General features: G+C 39.2%; 2 protein-coding genes across 3 annotated transcripts in view; one reads left to right on the top strand and one right to left on the bottom strand.

Moving 5' to 3' along the window:
* Window positions 1-1,214: 1,214 nt before the first annotated feature.
* LOC122838541 (GTP-binding protein Di-Ras1-like) lies at window positions 1,215-21,806 on the bottom strand. Its single transcript, XM_044129256.1, has 5 exons — window positions 21,721-21,806; window positions 8,103-8,354; window positions 3,859-4,043; window positions 3,511-3,681; window positions 1,215-2,410 (listed from the first exon to the last, which is right to left on the bottom strand). The coding sequence occupies exons 3-5, from the start codon at window positions 3,994-3,996 to the stop codon at window positions 2,120-2,122; spliced, it is 600 nt and encodes a 199-aa protein (XP_043985191.1). The 5' UTR covers window positions 3,997-4,043; window positions 8,103-8,354; window positions 21,721-21,806; the 3' UTR covers window positions 1,215-2,119.
* apc2 (APC regulator of WNT signaling pathway 2) overlaps window positions 10,513-22,450 on the top strand; it is a 32,963-nt gene continuing 21,025 nt past the window's right edge. The window contains exons 1-4 of one of the 2 annotated variants that reach the window (XM_044129253.1): window positions 10,513-10,529; window positions 18,106-18,267; window positions 19,094-19,184; window positions 21,676-22,054. In XM_044129253.1, coding sequence (XP_043985188.1) covers window positions 18,127-18,267; window positions 19,094-19,184; window positions 21,676-22,054 — 611 coding nt within the window. In that variant the 5' untranslated portion in view covers window positions 10,513-10,529; window positions 18,106-18,126. Of the gene's footprint in view, window positions 10,530-13,631; window positions 14,665-18,105; window positions 18,268-19,093; window positions 19,185-21,675; window positions 22,055-22,450 lie in introns of those variants that run through there. The other variant, XM_044129252.1, reaches the window with a different exon arrangement.

Genomic DNA, 22,450 nt, shown 5'->3' with positions numbered 1-22,450 from the left:
AGCTGTGCCGCCTGGATTTGTGTGTTAAACCGTCATTTACTCTTCATACCTGGGTCCATCTCATCCACCTCACCTCCACATATCGTGACAGTTTCATAGGGCCAACGGCCCCTGGTTGGGGGCCGTTGGCTCCTCTCTCCTGACATGTTGATCACATTTACCGACTTTGCCTGAATTCACACCACATGATTTATATCACCGTCATAAACAGCGTTTCCCCTTAAACCAAAGCAGCCTGAAAGACGAACAAAAGACGTAACCAGTTTTTTACAAACATGCTAGGCTACATGACGGTGCAGCATTGTTTCCATGGTTACTGATAGTTAGACGCTTACCTTTGCCATAATGCAATATTTGATATTTTTCTAATCATACTAACTTGTAAATTATATGAACGTAAATCTTCTTACCTTGTGAAACGTGTTCGCTGCAAACCCGCCAGTCATTATGATTGACGGCTGCTGTCCAACGCCGCCGCGTCATTGCTCTTTAAAAGTTATAAAATAAAATGACAAGCTTGGTTTTCACTCTTGTCTGTCTGCGCAGCCACCTGTGACAATTTTTGCAGTGAAATCAACTAAATAAAAGCGATATTAGTATTCCGTAAAAACCGCATGTGCGTTTTTTTTACGGCATTTACAAGAGCGCACAGGTTGTTTTCACGTCCTTCACGGTGGAGCGGCTGTTCTGTCAGATCATACGTGCAGTGAGTACGCATGCGCATTAAGAGGTCCGCGACATTTAGAGGAGCTGTCAGTTAAGCATTCGAGACAAGATACGACAAAAATAAGCCAATAAATAGTTTTCAATGATACTAGATGGATATACAAGCATTGTCGTGATCTCACAGCAGAGTCTAGCTGTAGCTACAGTCAACTACAAAACTCGCTGTATAAAACTCCCTTCCTGTGATGATGGTCTGACTAGCTAACCGCTAAGTCGGGATGTCATAAGGCTGTTAATAACAAAATGTATGACGATCTAACGTAAACTCATGGTGTTATGTTGCTTTTTAAATAAAATCATGTGCTAATGACAGTTTGTGCTATGACTATCTGACAATGTATACTGATGTGACAGAAAGTGACGTCACATGCAAAGTCAGAAAGCGTTTCTTTTAAAAAACAGAATATGAGGAGAGGAAGTGAAGCTGCTGCATAAGACGTCAAAATAAGAGCATGAGTATTAGAAACCTTAAGAGTGGACAACCAAAACTTCAACACAGATGTTGACCTTTATTCAACTGAAAGTTTACAAAACAGCCAAGTAAATTCATTCTTCTGGAAAAATTAATTCAGGAGAAGCTAAGTGTGCTAAATGTTTTCAAACACTAAACAAAAGAATTAGCTTGGCTGTTAGCGCGTTAGCGGTTATAGCTGAGCCCACCACTTGAGGAGTGAAACTCCCATCCTTGAGAACTATTCCTGAACTTTTAGGTCCATCTCTGCTTCAGCAAAGCCAGATCAAATAATCAGTTCCTCAGTGAGGATTTGCAGAACTTGAAACCATGTGGATCAGGCGATACACCTGTTTTATTCAGGTGTTAAAGTTCTGAGAGAGAAATCAGAACCAGCAGGTCCAATCTCAAAAACAAAAACAAAAATAAAACAGATTTGTGTAAATCTCTGATGACACTTTTCCCAGTTCCACACCAACAAAAACATGTTATAGATTCTACAGGGCCTTTCTGCCAACAGGTGACCTTTGGCCTTCCAGCCTTCAGGCTCTGGTCCCAGAAACGGTTATTAATGTGTTGCATCAGAATTCCCAGACTTCCTCCTGGATACCAGCAGCCAGAGAAGAGATAAAAGCGTAGAAATGGTCAGTAATGAGTCCGCTGCAGCTCCGGCCTTCATGTTGAGGTGCATGCTGTAAAACCGACGGACTGACTCTGCCGTTACGGTCAGAAGGGAAGGAAAACACCCGATTGTTTAATCCTAAAGGTTCCAGGTCCAGGAACGTTTAGAAACAACAGAAAGGTCGGCGTTGAGTCCTTAAGGTCCAGATTTCCTGTTGTTGTTAACAGTGGAGCTCATATGTACAGATCAGAGACCCAGTCCGGTCCAGGCCCGGTGTGAATGTTCCAGGCGTTTTGTTGGTCTGGAGCAGAGAGGCGTCCCTACATGAGGCTGCACTTCCCCTTCAGCTTGTCGGCTCGTTTCTGTTTCCCTGAGCGCTTCCCGTCGATGCTCAGGCTCATGTCCCGCTTCTTCTCCAGCGCCAGCAGCTCCTGGAACAGCTCCTTCACGTTGCTGTTCGTCTTCGCCGACGTCTCCATGAAGGCGCACTTCCAGGAAGTGGCCTGAGCCTCGCCCACCTTGGTCTCCACCTCGCGCTGGGCCGTCTCGTCGCTCTTGTTGCCCACGAGCATGATGGGAATGGACTCCACACTCCCTTTGATGGCCAGAATCTGCAGAGTAATCAGTTACTTGTAAGTGCAGGAGGTCTAAACATTGCTGTCACGATAAAATGTCCCAGAATTATTGCGATAAACGATAATATTGTTGCTTTGAGACAATTTCAAGTAACATAATGGTAATAATGGCATAATAATACATTCTGAAAGCTCAATAAACTTTAAATTCTAATGAATATTTAACACCGGCACTGGAAGACTTTTAAAATATCTAAAATAAATCAACGAAACAACAGAAACAATAAATAAAACAGTCTCTGTAAACAAAACTGTCCTGCAGAAATAATGGCTGGTTGAGACCAAAACATCAGAATAAAGATTTTTATCATTCAATTATTGGTAAAAAGAGAGAAAAGGGAAAAATGATAATTATTGATCTGGTATTAATTAATGCTGCTAATGGATTTATTGCTTATTGCAACAGGCCTATTAGGTACATTAATTATTGCCCACTTTTAATATGAACACAATTTAATTGAAACATAAACACACATTTGTAGTGAAAAAATTAAAAACTATAAAACAATTTTATTATTCATTAAAGCACTTTTTGGTTAAATTTTAACATCTAGTTTTCCATAAATACATTTCTGTGGCGGTAGGATTCTTCTGGCATTTGTGTTTGGATTTTAAAAGTATCACAACATTGAAAATGATCCATTAGGAGTTTTATGATCTTAACTGTTGATCAGAAACAGATTTTGATTCAACGCTGTAGAATCTAATATTCTGTTATCAACACGGGGGGATTGTGGGGCCCTTCACCCCTTATGGACTAGTGAAATGTTGGTTGATAAATAATCTACAATCAGGATTCTATTAAAACTGCTTAGATATCAACCTAGTGGTCGAAGTGTGAACTACACCTGATTCATGGAAGTGAACGTGTGAAAGTGTGGTGAATTTTCAGAAATAAATTCAGTAATTAATCTTAATCCTGAGTTTAAAACATATATTCAGGCGGACTAATGTTTTCTACAACTGATATATCAAAACAAACAACATGTAACCGAATTTCTAGAAGCCATGTGAGTTTTGGGTTTGAGGCTTTTTTGCGACACCAGGCTTCTGAGCCTCCTGTTCCGCAGACGGACCTGTTGGTAGATGGGTTTGAGCTCCTCCAGGGACTGGCGGCTGGTGATGGAGTAGACCAGGATGAAGGCGTGACCTTTGGAGATGGAGAGCCGCTGCATGGCGGGGAACTGGTGACTTCCTGTCGTGTCAGTGATCTGCAGCGTGCAGACGCTCTTGTCGCAGCTGATCACCTGCAGAGACGACAGACATCCACTTCATTCGGGTCGCAATCTGGGTCAGCGGTTCAGTTTCTGCATATCTTCACTCCTTTTAGCCAAATATATTTTGGCCAAACATGAAGACATGATGTTTTGCCTCCTAGGAGACGTTTCTCCTGAACCATCAGGAATGGTTTGTTTGTGTCTCACCTGTCTGTAGGTGTCCTCCACCGTGGGGATGTAGGTGTCCCTGAAGGTGCCTTTAACAAACCGGAGAACGAGCGAACTCTTCCCCACCCCGCCTGCTCCGAACACCACCACCCGGTAGTCGTTGCTCTGCTCAGGCATCCTGGGAGCTGAAGTCCTCCTGCCTCACCAGAACAATCACCTGTATGCTGATGAGCCCAGAACACAACGGGACACACTTCATTATGTAAACGCTGCTTTGAAGGGAACCTATTATGCAAAATTCACATTTTGTACATTTTTTTTTACTTCCATTTGGGTCTCAACTGCTTCTTAAACAGTCCTAGTGCTTAAAAAAACGAGTTGTTTGTTTTTACTGGTGTCTGGAAAGTGAGCCATTTCCAAAACCTCAATCACTGCACGGTTACCTAGCAACCGAAGCACATTTACTCAGCTGGTTTTACTTCTGTATGCGCTGTACAATGGCTACTGGAAGAGATAAAGTGCTATGTTGTTGACTTCCCATCCACTCTTGTTGGTTACGCAGGAGGCTCCACTTCTGCTTTTCAGTGATGTATGGTTGTATAATTGTACATGTGTTTGCAGCCATTTTCACATGAAGACATTGAGTTGGGGGCGTGGCCAGCAGAGCCAGAGCCCCTGAAACAGCTGAACTCTCATTATGTAAGAATGAGTTTGTGCAAAAAATGTAATGAACAGGCTTTGTATAGGCCATGAACCAATCCTAACCTGTTGAAGGAAGCTTAACGAAGAAATTATTTAACTTTCTTCATGAGCTTAGAAAAGTATTTACCCTCCTCAAACACTTTTTCACATGACAACAAAAGATTTTTATTTTATGTGAAAAACCAACACAAAGTATCTAATTGAAGTTTCTCCTGCTAGCACCAGGCTACCGTATTTGTTTGGTTGTATTTACCCAGAATGCCCTGCGCTGTAGGCCACTTCCTGTTTTTGGAGCGGTCTCCGCCGGTCCGCTTGGCGTTCACATTTAAACCAAACCAGAGTTCACCTCAACCAAACCCAGACCAAGGTTTGGAGGACCAGAGTTCACTTTTTTCAGAGTTTGATTAGCATTTACTCCTCCACAAACGGACCGGACTTTAAAGGCAAACGGAATGCTTAAAGTGGACTAAAAACTAGAGTGGCCTAGTCAAAGCCCAAATTTGAATCCTGCTGAGAACCTGCAGCCAGACTGAAAACGGATGTGCTCCCTGCAGTGAAAAAGGAAACCAGAAAGTCTGGATGACAGGAATCCATTCAGAACCCGGTCCAGTTGGAGCCGGGTTCGGTGCTTCCGGTCAGTCCAGGATCTCCTGCTCTGACGTCACCAACCTCCTTATCTGCTCCACACACACACACACACACACACACACACACACACACGCACACACACGCACACACACCTGCCTACTGATAGCATCCCGAGTGTTTACAGCAGCATTACTGTGTGTGTGTGTGTGTGTGTGTGTGTCTCTGAGAGAGAGACAGAGAGAGGGTCGCCATGGTTACTGCCCTCCGAGGAGGCACTGAAGGCGACAGAGATGAACTGCAGAGAGATTTATGCACCGAGAGAGCAGCGCAAACATTTCATCACCAGCAGGGCCGTTGCCGTGGTTACCCGCCTGCCCCCACACCGCCTGATGTCACTTCCTGTGCGGAGGCAGGCGGCGGGGAAAACACCGGCGGAGGAGAACCAGCAGCGCCGGAGCTGCGGACTCAGATCCAGCTCAGCCCGGCCGGACCTCCCGGGATTAACATTCACATACGACCCAATAATGAATAATTATAATAATGTCTGGAACTAAATTTATTAAATTAAAAATGCAGAAATTAATTTTATTTATTTAATTTTAAGTTTTACTTGTTTGATAATAAACCAAAATTTGATGAGTTATATAAATCCTTAAAGCCCCTTAACATAACAAAACTTTGCCTTTTTAAAAGACAATCAAACAGTTTCCAAATATTTTGGCCAAATTTTTAATGTTTTTGGTTTGTGATCGACTGGCCAATCAAAATCATTGGAGGGGCCACAAATGGCCCCCTGGCCACACTTTGAGCATCCAGAAACTTTATTCAGGAAAAGTAAACAGCATAACTCAGTAAAAATACTCCTAAAAGTAATCTTTCCCAAAACGTTACTGAAGTAACTGAGTAAATGGAACTGGTTACTACAGGACTGTTTAACATCAAAGAAAAACTTAGAAACCTCAACAACTGAAGAACAGACAATCTTAGGTCACGTCACAGCGTCTCGATGTACGGAGACTCCAAAGTATGGAGTCCATACTTTGACTAGGCCCTTGCAGAACATACTTTATTTTCTGTAGCTCATTATGCTGATAGGAAATTCACCCAGTTTGAATCTTTTAGGAGAAGGAAACTAAAATCGTACAGAAATGTTGGTTTAATTTGGGTTTTAAAAAAGTTAACAACAACCATCTTCTTTAGTAAACTGAGTCTTTTTGGTTATGGGTGTTAACTTTATCAGAACTGGTTTGATAAAAATCTGAGACTTTTTGAAGTTATTATCCAGCTCCAGACTGCAGCCTAACAGGAAACATATTCATAGCTTATTAATAGAACAAAATAATTAGCACAAGTTATGTAATTTCCTGGCTCTCTGAAATGAGACAAACAGCAGACAGTTCACTCTCAGACTGGAAGCTGCGGCAAAAATCAAACCTTTTAATGTGTTTGGAGTCCTGGACTGAGGCAGACTGGACGTTGTCTGGCAGCTGGAGTGGAATAATGGTTGTTTTCTTCCTTTAATGTGACCTATCATGCTTCCTTGAACAGGGTAGAGCATGTTTATGGCCTACATAAAACATTTTTGTTACCTTTTCGGCTCAAAATCGTTCTTAGATAATGAGATTTTAGCTGTTTTCTTGTTACTTTAAATCCAAATAATCTGCTGCTCCCCAGCTCAACGGTTACACTCACACTTGAAAATGGCTGCAAATAGATGTGCAATTTTACAACAGCACATCTTTGAAAAGCAGAAGCGGGGCCTCCTGCATAACCAACCAGAATGCAGCAAGTGGTTTCTGAATGGTAGGTAAACAACAAATTACTTTGTCTTTTCCAGCAGCTGTTGTACAGCACATACCAGCTGACCTAACATGCTGGAGCTCAGGTTGGGTTGCTAGGTAACGGCGCGGCGCTCATCTCATGTGACTTTAAAGGAACAATGTTATTTATTTTCCAGGCATATTTTAATACAATCAAGTAATTATGTTGACAGTAGTTGCCATAAAAATTGACATTTACATCACAAATATGACTTAAAATAAATTTGACTTTCTAATGTAAAATCTTGAAATTGGGTCTCTGTCTCTTTAAGAAGCTCCTGCTGTTTCTGAAGCTCCGCCCTCCAGGAAGTCACCCCAACATGGCTCCTCTATTGAACCTTTAACTATATTTTTACCAGTGTTGTTCTGAGAAGCAGCTCCTATAACGAGCTCAGCTAATTGCTGCTGGCTAGTCTGAAGGAGCTGAGTGGGGGAGGAGCTTTGATTCCAAGGCGGGGCTCGTTTTTGACGACAGAATAACATTATAACATGATGTTATAATATTAAACACCATACCGCTCCTTTAAAATCCCATTTCTCTACTAATTTTTTAAAGTTCTACATTTTCACAAGAGCATAAAATGGCAAATTATCTTTTCTGTTACACAGAAAAATTTTTCTTTTTTATTATTGATGTGTAAAGGCTTCAAAGAAGATTCTTCATATTTTTATTTTCCAACTCCGGTTTACGTAAAGTGACGTAAGAATGATTGACAAAAAGGTAAAATTTCATTTTCAATGAGTGGCTAATTTGAATGAAACTGAAGGTATTCCACAGTTGCCTTTACACACACACACACACCCACACGCACGCACGCACGCACGCGTACAGAGCAGCTGCTTTGTTCTCGGTTTCAATCAGCTGCAGCTCACCGGCCTCATTATCTCCTTACATCATGTTAATCCGTGTGACTGCGCGCCATAGTAGGGAGGGCCCGTGCACGCGCACAGCTGGACACGTGCACCCACTCCCATTACATAAACACGCACACGCACCCACAGGACACGCACAAAACCGGTTCGGCACCGAGCCGGGTTTCAGATCCAATCCGGATCTCCGGAGCTCCTTCCACCGGGCGCTGGCGGTCCCTCTGGCCGGGAATGGTGGCTGGATTTCGGGTGCGTGTCTGTGCGGTGCGGCCGCCGGTGTGGGTGTGATGGTTGCGGACTCACCGTGCGTGTCACCGTCGGATCCTGCGGGGTTCTCCTCCTCTAGGCTCTGTGTGCGTCTGCAGGGTTCGGTTGGTTCGGAGTGTCTGTGAGCATCCCGGATCCTCCGCCTTCTGACTCACATCCCCACCATCATCATCACCATCATCACCATCATCACCATCATCACCGCCAGACCCGCTGCTGGTCGCTTCACTCCAACCCTCCTCTTCCTCCTCTTCCTCCTCCTACTCTCTGCTCCATCACCTCCTTCCCCTGGAAAACACAAGAAATAAGTTCGGCTGGGATTATTTGGGTTTACTTCCAAAATAAAAGCCTTTTTCTTTACGTTACGTATAAAATAGAATAAGATCAAATAAAACAATGGACACAAAAAATAATGAGAAAGTGATTTAAGACAACACAGAATAAAAACAACAAGTCTTATCACTCAGTAAAAATCAAATAAATGTGCAAAAAAATACACATTATTATTATTATTATTATTATTATTATTATTATTATTATTATTATTATTATTATTATGTTATTCTAATAATATAAGAATTAGTGATGTATTATTATTATTATTATTATTATTATTATTATTATTATTATGTTATTCTAATAATATAAGAATTAGTGATGTGTGCTAAGAACAAAAAAATCCTCAAAATCAGAATATAATTAAAGAGAACACGGGCAACACAACAACAAATTAAAACATAGTTTAAAAAAAACTGGATCATAATAAATACAAAGAAGAATAAAATTCCTAAAATAATATTGTTGATAAGAACTTAAACAGGACTTATTTTATGTATCTGACGTTACAGAATAATTTGATTAAACGTTCAAATAAACTGGGAAAAAAATAAATAAATAACCAAAAATGAATCGCGTGTTTTGGACTTTTATTTTGAAGGCTGTGCGCTGCTGCCAACCGGAATATCACTTTCACCATCCTCCTCTTTCTTGACAGAAATATATTTTCCCTTCACACCTTCACCTCAGTCAGCGTCACCAGACACGTCAGCAGGAGAAAAAATAGAACAAAATTATGAAACACATGAATCACAGAGATTTCATTTAAAAAAAAACAACTGAAAGAGTTTTGTTCTCTAAATGAACAAATCATTTACTAGCAGCTGATGTTTCACACAAACTGATATCTTGGTTAAATTAAGTGACAAATATATATGACAAATTATGACAAATATATATATTTGTCATAATTATTTAGAACCTCCAAATTCGCACAGACTATAAATTAATCAAATAATAAATAAGAAAATTCTTATAAAAGCAAGTTAATTTAGTAACAGTGCAAAAAAAAAAAAAAAATAATTAGATTTTTGTATTAATAGTGCTACAATCTGATGTTATAAGTTTAATCAGATTTTGATTAATAATTGACATACTTATTTAACTAAATAGAATAATTTGCATAAAAATAAACACATATAGCCTATATGATTGATCGTGAATAACGTGACAATAAGTCTACAGGGAGTTTTATGAATAATTTGAATCCTTTGTCACCCTCTAGTGGTGACAATGCACCACTAGAGGGTGGTGCATTGAACAGAGTAAAACCCTCTTAGACTGCAGTCAGAAAAGGTCCAGTTTAAAGTTTAAAAATTACATTTGCATGAAGCAGAAAAACTAGTAGAAATGTCAATTTCAACGATGTCATAAAAGACAGAAAAATTAGTTCCTCAAACTATGATGTGAGAAACTGAAAACAAAAACAGGATAACTTCTGCTAAATATTGATGCTTAATCCACAATATATTCCACATTACATATTATAAATCAAAAACCAACAGAAAATATATTTTAACAGAGATGTTGAGTGTAAAATTAACCGTTTTATTTTAAACCATTCAAAAGGAAAATTACATTATTTTGAAACTTAAAGAGATGAACGCTGACAGTCTCAAATGTAAAAACAGTATTAATAGTAGCAATAAAACAACATTACAGTAAAAATTCAATGAAAGTTACAGGAAAATTAAAAATCAGAAACAAAAATGTAACAAAAACAATTATTAACCCCAAAAGGTATTTAAAAAACGGGTATTCAATGTGAAGTAAACATTTTCCAGAAGAGTGTCACACTATTTCCGCCACCAGGTGGCACTATTAAACGCTAGTACGTTGGGCTGCAACACTTCAGTTCCCCCTGGTGGCGGGTAAGTGATATTGCAATGATTGTTTTTTAAAACAGCAGGTTGCTTTAAATGTTTTAAGGCAAAAATGGTCCGATTTTTTAAAATCCGACTTTATTTTTTATGCTTTTTGTGATATTTAGACATAATTTTATCAGATTACTTTAGTGAATAGCAGATTAAATAAATCCCCCCTCCCTTTCCACCCTTTCTTCATCCCTCCTCTTCTTCGCTCTCCTCCTCTTCGTCATTGATCTTCAGCTCTTTTTGGAGTCATGAGGTAAGGACAGACCGCTCCTCGTTTCCTTTAATTTCTCTCTCCTTTCCCTTTGAATCCCGCTTTTCTTTCCTGGTTCGGAACAATCCAGTTGGGTTCGGTTCAGTTCTCCTCCCTGAGGCGGTTCGGAGATGAACTGAATTTGTTAAAACATTTGATTCGTACATTTAACGTGAAATTGTTTTCCTTAAATAAACGGGAGAAAAATGGATTCCGGATCCCGTTGTTATTTAGTAAATTGCGGGTTTTTTCAGAGAGATGCGGGTTCGACCTGGTTTTCTCCTTCATGCGGGATGATGGAGGGATGGATGAAGGGGGGATGGATGATGGAGGGATAGATGATGGAGGGATGGACGAAGGAGGGATGGATGATGGAGGGATGGATGGTGGAGGAGCTCATGAATCATAGATGTCAGAAAAAAACCGCAGCAGCAGCTAAAATGAGGTCAAATATCCGAAATATAAGAGCAAAATCTGCCGATTCTCATCCGGTTCCGGTCGGATTCTGTTCGGTTTCAGGTTTAATCCACCTTCAGGTCACATTGAGCTGAATGCGGAATCAGGCCGGGTTTTTCCGGCTGGCTGGTCAGTTTCAGCCCCTGCGGTCTGTGCCTGGCGGTACTGGTCGGACTGGGTTCACTGGTCCGTTCTGCTGGCTAATCCTGAGTAATTCTGCTGCTGATTGTCGTTTCACCGCTGCAGATTAAACCTTTGTGTGCAGGTTTTATGATTAATGTGGTTTTACGGGCCTTTGGTTTAATGCTGCTGTTTATTTGTTGTGCTAAATAACAGATTTGTTCACTGCTTCAACTCTTTTCTTATAGATTTGTGATCATTTCTACAAAATAAAGGTAAAATTTCCTCAAAACTTGCTCATATTTTGCATTTTTATGACGAGCTTAGCGTCCATTTTAACATCATAAATAAATGCAGGTGATTCCAAATTTAATTCGTTAAATTTTTCACTTAAATATTTTTCTAAATATAATCTGAATTTAGATTTTTAAATATGATTAATTTATTTTCCGGGCGGGTCTTTGAGCAATAAAAGCAGAAATAAAGAGTCCAGATTGATGGACCGTCATGCGCTTCTCCGCCTTCAGGGGGCGCTGCTGAGCGTCACTTTGCTCCATTTGCAACAATAAAGAAAATCACAGCAGCAGAAAGAGGCCCACGCATTAAATACACTGAAGTTGGCAAATCTTTGAAAAGCTGCTGCCACGTTCTTGAAGAAAAGGCAAAAAATAAATCAGTAAGCAAAATATTTTTCAATTAATTGAAAATTTATCAAATTAACTGTGATTAATCAATGATTGGAATAATCGTTTACTAATTTAGTAATACAAACATTTTAATTTAAAAGAAATAAAAATTATTATTATTTTTTTTTACCCAGAAATCCTCATTTTTAGCTTCACTCAGTTCAGATTCTGTAACATTAAACATCTTTTCTATCCTGTTATTAATCAGTTAATCCACAAAACAATCAACAAATCAGCCAATCAAATGGAAAAACGTATCGAGATTTTCACATTAATGTTAAAATCACTATTGAATGAAAATTCAGCAGAATGTGGAATTTTTTTTATCAGACTAATTGTGAAAATAATCGATTACTGAAATAAATCTCATCGCTGTATTTTTCACCAAAAGATGTGGATTTTAACTATTTTGCTGACTGTCTCCTACTTTACGTTATTCTGATTTACTCTTTGATAAGAGCTGGAATCCAGTAGGAAGAAATGTAAATGTTTTGTTCAGGATTCCTTTGGTTTTAAAAAAACACCAGAATCTGATCGGATTCTGCAGGTTTGACAGAGGTGGAGGGCGTGGCAGTCGACAGCTTCTTCTGTTTTCCCCACAAATATCAGGAAATAAATAAGTGTTCAGTCAGAACAGAGCTGATCGACTGCATGTAGGGAGAAACGGGCCGGGCGTGTCTGCAGGGAGCAGAGCTGATCGGACTCGGTGCGTCTGGAGGGGAAAAAGCTACAAACAGACAAAATAACATCCTAAAACATCAATAATAAACCTTTCTGCTCAGAGTCTTATTGCTTCGCCCCATCTGGATTTCTGTTTTCTGTTCATGTTAGCGGTCGACATCCTGCAGCAGCTTCAGGCTAACAGAGACGCAGTGATTCACCGAATGATAACAGGACAAAATGAAATCAACACGCAGGCAAACATGTTGATTCCAAAAGTTTATTTCAGAATCAGAATCAGCTTTTTTCACCAACTTTAAGGTCTTTTTATGCTTAAATGATTCACAACTCAGACTTTTAGTGGATTCTGTTCAGATTTAGTCTGGAAATCTCTAAAAGGTGAAGAGAGATCCAACTCTGCCTGTCACTGTCACAAACGTTCCTGGATGATAAAACATCCCAGAAGTTACTGTGATAAACGACAAAACTGTTGTTGTTTGGAGACCATTTTCAAGAAATAGAATGATAATGGTATTGCAAGAACTCACTCTTAACGATCAATAAACTTTAAATTATAAGGAAGATTTAACACTGGAACTGGAAGACGTTTCAAATAAAATTAATTATGAATTATCTCTCTAAACTAAATTATCCTCCAAAAAAGGATCTAGTTGAGACCAAAAACACCAGACTGAAGACTTTAGTCATCCAGTTTTTGATAGAAAGAGAAAAACAATAAATCAAGCAAATGGAAATTATTGAGCTGGTTTCCATTTTTAGCAAAGCTGCAGTGGCTTTAATTTATAGGAATAAAACAGTTTCATTCACATACAAAAGTAATTTTTTTCTTCAAATCTTCATCTTTATTTTATTGAGTTCATAAAGTGGACACTTGTGTTGAATTATCCAGTGAGAAGAAGTGCAGTAACTTGGAGACCCATCAATCCGACACCAAATATATCATATATATATATTTATATATCACCTTACACACTTTTAGTTTTCCTTTAGCTGCACTAAAAGCTATAGGAATGAAGACTGCGGCTAATTTTTATAATGTTTATGACATAATGTGAACTACAAAGTGGTTAAAAGACAAAAACTAATAATCTGGAGGGAGCTGAGAGAACTCCAACTATTCCTTCAGATGTTGTTGTTCACACATCATGCTTCAGAAAATAAACTGTAAACTGGACTGTAAAAATGTTACATAACTGTCATATAAAGTGTGTCACATCTGACCTTTAATCATCGTCCCTCCAGCCATTTGGGGGCTTGAAGGTCTGATTGGTCGTGTTGAATGGTTAGATAACAAAGAACAGTTTTTAATGTGATGTTTCTGCATGACCGCTCACCGCCACAGCAGCTTCCAGTCAATCATTTCCATTTCCATCTGTTCCCTTCATGATTCAGCCGCATTTTACTGTCTGACCTACAATATTATGATGCTACTGTTTATTATTTTGAGGAAGGAGAGAGTTAGCAGCTTAAATAAGTATTTTACTATGACTTACAATGTGGTCACAATACATAATAGGCACTATCATATTGTGTGATCGTCTATATTTCTGTAATAGTCATAATAATTTAGGACTAATGTTACTTTTTATTGTTTGTCTGACATTCTCCACGTCTTCCGTAGCATTGTGTTAAAATGAGACAGCGCCACAGAATATGGTGTAACACCGGAGGTTCCCTGCGCTGTAATCAAACATATTTCACTGCGAAAAGCGAAGAGCCGAGCCGAACGAGGTGGCTGTTAATGTTAATTTAATATCTGGAAGCGCTACCAACACGGACCGAACGGCTTCGTTCACTACCTACTAAAACTACAGGCTGACTACAACTCTAAAAGCAGCGCAGAAAAATGATGTCATCGTTTATAACTTCTACTTCTGTTCGCTGATTGGCCCAGTAGAAATTCTGCCGGAAAGAATACAAATAATTAAGAGGAAGTCCAGGTTAATACAAAGGCAAGCCGAAGTGTATAATGTAATGTCTATGACTATAGATTAGCAAAAAACAAAAACAACAACAACAACAACAAAAAAACATTACCGAGTGAAATAATGCTACTTCCGGTGAGCACCGGAAGTAAGACACATAGTCGTCTCCACGGTTACCCAAATACACCTCCTGGGAATACTGTGGATATGAGGCTATGACAGAAAGACGCTATGCTAACAAGACATCTAGCTTGATGTTTTGGAAGTCTGGTAAAAACTCACGTCCACACATAGTTATAATTTATTTGGAGGACATATTTCATCCTTTACGTCTAAATAGCATAATAAATATAAACATGTATAGTATTTTTACTATCAGGGTAATCAACTAGAAGTCCAATAAGAGCCGTTTGTAAAGTTACACAGTAAGAAATTGATAGGTGTTCATTTTTAACGTCATATTTTCACCAGTTTATTCATATATTAGAAATATTACAGTTTCAAACAAAATGTTTAATTAGCAAGAAAATTTTGTTAATGAACTAAGTACCTAGCTTGCAAATTCAATATTTGGTTAGAGACCTAGATATTTAGTTCCCAAATGAAAATTTAATTCTGAGCTAAATATTTAGTAGACATTTATTTTCAAAAATAGCTAATTTGCATATTTGCAAAATATTTAGCTCGGACCCAAAGATGCTAAATATTTAGTTAGCAAGCTAAATATTTACTTAAATACTTTGCTTGGATAATAAATACTTTGAAGATACATATTGAGTCAAAATAAATACATAATTTGGAGCTAACTATTCAGTTTGTAGACTAACTAAATATTAAGCTCAATATTAAACATTTAATTGGGAACTAACTAGTTTGTGAATTAAATATGTAGTTTTGAACTAATCAAGATTTTTATTTGAGCGGATTTGAAAAGAAAGCCGATGACCAGGCTATGGAAACACTGGAGGAAGTGTGAGTTAGCTGTTACAGAAATCATAACTAATATTGTCCAGATATGAGGCTGTGAGATGCTGCACAATAAGCAAGATAGCTCATATTTCTGAGCTTGAAATCTCAGAAATATGGTAAAAACTGACAGACTCACATGGTTAAAAAATGTTTGGAGGATAGATTACAACCTGTAGAGGTACATAAGACACTAAATGTAGAGATGGATCATCTGTGAAAAGGTTAGGTCAGGTTTCATTTTAAGTGAGATTTATTACCTGCCTGCATTGCTGCTGTAAAGCCATGATGCATAACGTTAAAAACTTGCAGAGGAACGGCGCCTTTAAATACGGTTTGTGACTCAGAAGGTCAGAGGAGTCACATGACTGCCTGGAGCGCCAGAGTGGTGCAAGCTGCAGTGTGGCGCAGTCTGCTAGCAGCTAGCCCAGACTCAGAGATCACACTTCCTTCTTCACTCAAACCAATCAATAAAACAAATCAATAAAAAAACAACACATATACATACATTCATAAATACAACATAAGGATCAGTCATTTTTGCTACTATTTCAAGAAGAAGTGAGAAGTTTACACTTTATACTATTGAGTTGCTTTCCAAACTAACTCAGTATATATTGTATCAATACTTTACATCAAAAAAGATATTTTTAATGCATATTTTTATGCTGTTATTATCTGAATTATCTAACAATATCCTGGACTATTACAAGATATTAGACATATTTTTTTGAAAATAGCAAAAAAACGTATCACTAACTAGGTGTATATATTTTATTTTCCTCCTATCTTCTACTGTATAAATAACTTTAAATATAAATTTTATTTTGATTTATTTGAGGTTTTTCATTCTTTCTTTAAAGTCTTCATGCGTTTGTAAACAAAGAGTGTGGCTCTCTCCCTCCACCACCCCGCCTCCTCATCCTCCTCATCCTCCCATCCTCCATCTCTCCTCTGCGTCCTCCCATGAGAATGCTTGGTTACCGTGGCAACTGCATCCAAAGAAGGAGATCAAGAGGAGTGATAGGAAAATGGCGCCACATCAGTGGATTTAAGGCCGTCGTTTGACTTCATTCTGTCTGCTGCTGCTTGCTTTTCTCTTAGACCTGCAGCTCCTTACTGGGATGTTAAAGGGTCATACTGGGGTCATACTGGGGTGATACTGGGGTGATACTGGGATGATACTGGGCATGAATATGTTCAGATTTCTGGTGTTTCTGAGTGGGTGTGCTGCAGTCTTCAGTGTTTTCACAGCTGCAGCACCAGTTAATCTTTTTCATCCTGTCAGCAGATTACAGCACCTCTCCTTTCATGTCTTTGTTTTCAGATTAAATTTATTCTACATTTTTTCTGAGGTAGTTACTGCTACCTCAGTCTAAGTGCTGACTCAGGATCAGTGTTTCCCCAGCTTTTTATAAATTAGACTCCATTTTTTTCTGTTTTTTTCCATATCTGCCACTCAGACATTTTTGTTTCCATTTCAGCTCAGAATCAACACATTTTATGCTGTGAATCAAATAAGATTCTAACCTTTGATTGTTCCTTTAATCATGAAGGCTTTGCAGCGACTGCAGCTCTGTGTGTGTGTGTGTGTGTGTGTGTGTGTGTGTGTGTGTGCGTGTGAGAGCGAGAGAAAGAGAAAGAGAGAGAGGCGGTGGCTTGATGTATACTTGTCGCCATAGTAATGAGGTAAGGGATGCCGCCCTGTTGCCATGGCGATGATGAACATCAATATATCTGAGTTCTTTGATGGAGGACATAAAAGACACACACACACACACACGCACACACACACCAGCTGAGCTCTGCAGTGTTAGGCGATCCACACGGTAACGTCTCTCATTCATGAGGGGAATTTTCAGACGTTTACTTTGTTTTAAAATTACAGCAGAAAACGGAGCAACCTGACAGTCAATGAGACAAAACGTTTCCTGTTTCCTGCAGGCCAGAGAGACTCATTATCCTCAGTGAAACAAATATTTAGTTTGCAAACTAAATATTTAACTCTGAATGTTATACTAGACACTTAGTTCCAAAGTAAACATTTACTTTCCAAACTAACTCATTTGCATATTAGCTAAACAGTGAGCCAACTAGTTGGTTAGCTCACTAACTAACTGCTGCTAGTTACTGCAGCAGTTAGTTGCTGCCAGCTAACTAACTTTGTAAATTACTTTTCAAACTAATTATTTAGCTTGCTAACTACCTAAATTGCTAGCTAGTTAATTAGGTTGCTACCTAATGCTTTAACTAACTATCTGCCAAGTCGGTTAGCTTGCTAGGAAGCTAGTTATTTAGCTAATGAATTAGTTAGATAGTTAGCAAGCTAAATATTTAGGTCTGAACTAAATATTTATTTCGGAAAAGAAATATATACTCTGGAACTATTTTGATTGCTTTATTATTGATTGCTTAGTTTCAGCAGACCCATGATTCACATAGACAGAAAAAGGACAAATACATTTATTTCTTTAGTTAAACTAATAGTATTTAATTCACAAGCTAAATGTTTAATTTGTTACCCAGATATTTAGCTTGTGAATAAATAATAATAAATATTCAGTTAAGAACTATTGGCTTTAAAAGTGTATGAATAACATGATGAAAATGACTTTAAACAATGAACACACTGAACGTTACTGTTAGTTGTTTACTGTGTAACTTTGCAAACGGCCAGTGATCATCTGTTTGCCTAAAGCTTTTGTTCTGCATGTGTAAACCTGCCATGTTACTGTTGTCCTGCAGGGGGCGCTGCAGCGGGTGAACATGGCCAACGCTGTGGTTTCCTACGACCATCTGGCCCTGCAGGTGGAGGTTCTCCGCAAGGAGAACTCCCACCTGCGGAGGGAGCTGGAGGACAACTCGCACCACCTGTGCAAACTGGAGACGGAGACGTTTGGCATGAAGGTGAGTCGACCAGCTGCTGCACCGCAGAGACTCTGAGAATCATTCAGTCACAGTTTAAATCATCTAAACTAGCGACAGGCAGGTTTCCCTCTATTCTGACTGATTATCAGATCAAATACTGAAAAACAAACAAAAACTGAATAGAACAGAAATATCCTTGATACGTCGATTCGCACAAAAAACATAAAAGTTACAGTATATCAGAGCAGTGCAGAAAAACAGATGCAATAAGAAAGAAATGCTTTTATTTAAAAATGAGTAAAAACAGAATAAATGTTTGTGAAAACGCCAGCAGGGATACAAACATTTATTGATTTGGTTATAAAGTCTGACAACTGCTGGGAGGAAGGATCTCCTGCTTTCACCAAGGGAGCTGCAGTCTGTCTAGGGTCAGGGGTCAGAGGTCATGGACCACAGAACTGACTGTCGTGCTTTACAAATAAGGAAATATTTAATCTTTTAGCTTCAAGCAACTCAAAACCTCAAAGTCTTCCCTGAGATTTATTTAAATTTGCACATATTTCCTTCACAAATTAAACAAAAACACTGAATTAAAGAAATAATCAATTATTCTATAAAAGCAGCCGTTAGTCCTGCAGCTCCAGTCACACCAGCATGCATGTGCGCAGTCACGTGTGCAGATGTTGAGCAGCAGGATTATCCAGCTTTGGTTTATCAGTCAGGATTTGCAGCAGGAAGAAGACGGACTGATTCCATCTGATGCATAAAAACCTGTTTTTATGGATGGTTGAAGCCAGGAGCTTGTGTTTCAGCCAGATTAGTAAATATTTTAACATTAGTAATATTTTTCTCCGTTTGGATGCAGGAGATGCTGAAGCAGCTGCAGAGCAAACTGGAGCAGGAAGCAGGAAACCTGGCTTCATCCGGGAGAACCGACGTGCTGCACCAACTCAAAGGTAGCAACACTTTTCCTCATTAAACACGCCACAAACACGCCACAAACACATCACAAACACACCACAAACACATTACAAACACGCTACAAACACTCCACAAACACGCCACAAACACTCCATGAAACACGCCACAAACACACCACAAACACGTTACAAACACGCCACAAACACTCCATGAAACACACCACAAACACTCCATGAAACACACCACAAACACTCCACAAACACTACACAAACATGCCACAAACATGCCACAAACACACCACAAACACTCCACAAACATGCCACAAACACACCACAAACACTCCACAAACACGCCACAAACACTCCATGAAACACGCCACAAACACTCCACAAACACTCCACAAACATGCCACAAACACGCCACAAACACGCCACAAACACACCACAAACACTCCACAAACACGCCACAAACACTCCATGAAACACGCCACAAACACTCCACAAACACGCCACAAACATGCCACAAACACTCCACAAACACTCCACAAACACGCCACAAACACTCCACACTCCACAAACACTCCACAAACACGCCACAAACACTCCATGAAACACGCCACAAACACGCCACAAACACTCCACAAACACGCCACAAACATGCCACAAACACACCACAAACACTCCACAAACACGCCACAAACACTCCATGAAACACGCCACAAACACTCCACAAACACTCCACAAACATGCCACAAACACTCCACAAACACTCCACAAACACTCCACAAACACTCCACACTCCACAAACATGCCACAAACACATCACAAACACACCCCAAACACGTTACAAACACGCCACAAACACTCCATGAAACACGCCACAAACACTCCATGAAACACGCCACAAACACTCCATGAAACACGCTACAAACACTCCACAAACACGCCACAAACACTCCACAAACACGCCACAAACACTCCACAAACACGCCACAAACACTCCACAAACACTCCACAAACACGCCACAAACACTCCACAAACACGCCACAAACACTCCACAAACACTCCACAAACACTCCACAAACACTCCACAAACACTCCACAAACACATCACAAACACACCCCAAACACGTTACAAACACGCCACAAACACTCCATGAAACACGCCACAAACACGCCACAAACACTCCACAAACACTCCACAAACACTCCACAAACACTCCACAAACACTCCACAAACACGCCACAAACACGCCACAAACACTCCACAAACACTCCACAAACACTCCACAAACACGCCACAAACACGCCACAAACACTCCACAAACACTCCACAAACACTCCACAAACACTCCACAAACACTCCACAAACACTCCACAAACACCCCACAAACACCCCACAAACACTACACAAACACGCCATAAGCACAGCAGAAACAGTGAGAACTCCTCTGGGACCGCTCTTCATTTCAACAGGAAGGGATTGACTCGTCCAACTAATCTGATTGGCTGCCTCGTTATGACTCGGTCCAATTAAATAATCTGAACCTGAATCCAGTTAGGCTGAGCAGAGATTAAAAGCGGAGCGCTGTTTTCTGTCTGACGCAAGTGGAAAGAAATAATCAGATAAATGAAACTAATGCAGCAACTGAGTCGAGTTTATAATTAAAGGGAATAAAAAGCAGCTGTTGTAACTAAACTGAAGAAATATTTGAGGAAAATACTTAAATTCAAAATGTACCAAAGACCAAGAGATAAAGTTTGTTTTATTAAAGGAGTATAGAGTATTTAACCCCAGACATTATCTAGAGAGATCAAATCTTTGGTTTGGTTTGTTTTCATCATCCTCACCAAAAATATGGGATATTTATTTAGAAATCTTGATATAATGTTCTGATCTCCTGTTAGTTTGTGTCTGGAAGTCCTATTAGTTAGACAGTTGGGTCGTTACATTTACTCAATTACATTTCTTGAGTAACTTATTTGAAAAAAATTACTTTTAAGAGTATTTTTACTACACTGTACTTTGAGAAATTTTATTCTGAAGTATTTCTACTCTTACTTGAGTAAAATTTATGGATTTCCTAACCACTGAAAAGGAAACGTTTTATCCAAAAATTCACCAAATTAATCTGCAGATTAGTCAAAGTTTTTTATTGGAAGAAACTGATTTGGAAACATTTTATTTAGCCTGATTTTGTTACTTTTTGTAACTTATCTGAATTATTGTCAATTTTGTCTTTAAAATACCAAATTTTCATGTAACTTTATGTTTTGGTCCCTCTGATGATGTATTTTTTAAATATTAAATGATTGATAATTTGATCAGTTATTCACTACTGGAATAGACTTTGTACAAAATACTTTTTTACTTTTACTTGAGTAAAGATATGCTGAAGTAGTGCTACTCTTATTGAGTAAAGTTTTTGGGAACTCTACCAGCCTCTGCTATTAGCTAATGCTAAAAATAATTTTTCCAAATGGAGATCAAAGGCGTGGTTCCTCAGTCTTCTCCTCATTCTTTAGAGCTCTACATGGATCTCACCAACTACTACGAACTCAAACACCAACCTCACAATCTGCGGCTTCTGGCTTCTGGTCTGGGCGGCTCCGGGATGAGGGGCGTCGCCGGCGCCGGGCCGGCTTTGAGTGGCAGCTTGGATCTAGAGGATCACTTGGCTCTGCCTTCGTCCTCCTGCTGCTCCTCCTCCTCCTCTATGGCTGCCGTGAACCGAGCCAGGAGCCCGCTCCGAGCGGCGTCTCGCCAAAGCATGGCGTCCGGCGGGGAGACCGCCATCATGCTGCCTAATCACTTCCTGGATGGAGCGCCGCCCCAGACGGCGGTGATCTGTGAAGGAGACGGGCGGCTGGGCGACCATCACTTTGAGGAGCTGTACAAAGAAAGGTTGGAAAATCAACAAAAATATATCACACTTGTTTATTTTTCTCACTAAAATCTTATATAGAAATAACTTAATAAGATGACATGTCATAATAAATGTTTTTGGACGACAAATTGTCTCAGAAGTAATTCAGATAAACAATAATTATCCTGTTTTGAGACCATTTTCAAGTAATATAATGGTAATGGCTTAATAATAATGGAAGAACATTTAACACTGAAACAGGAGGACATTTTAAATAACCTAAATAAATAAACAAAACAATAAAAATAACAAATAAAATGAATTATGAAATCTCTGTAAACAAAACTCTCCTTCAAGCTTCTGCTTAGCATCACAACATGTTAGCAACAAATTAAATCAGGAAAATTAAAAAACTGGAACTTAAAGATGAAAGA

The sequence above is a fragment of the Gambusia affinis genome, linkage group LG10 (genome assembly GCF_019740435.1).
Source record: "Gambusia affinis linkage group LG10, SWU_Gaff_1.0, whole genome shotgun sequence".
NCBI classification, from domain to species: Eukaryota; Metazoa; Chordata; class Actinopteri; order Cyprinodontiformes; family Poeciliidae; genus Gambusia; species Gambusia affinis.
The sequence above is the reverse complement of the archived record's forward strand: the minus strand, read 5'-3'. Positions and strand labels throughout refer to the sequence as shown.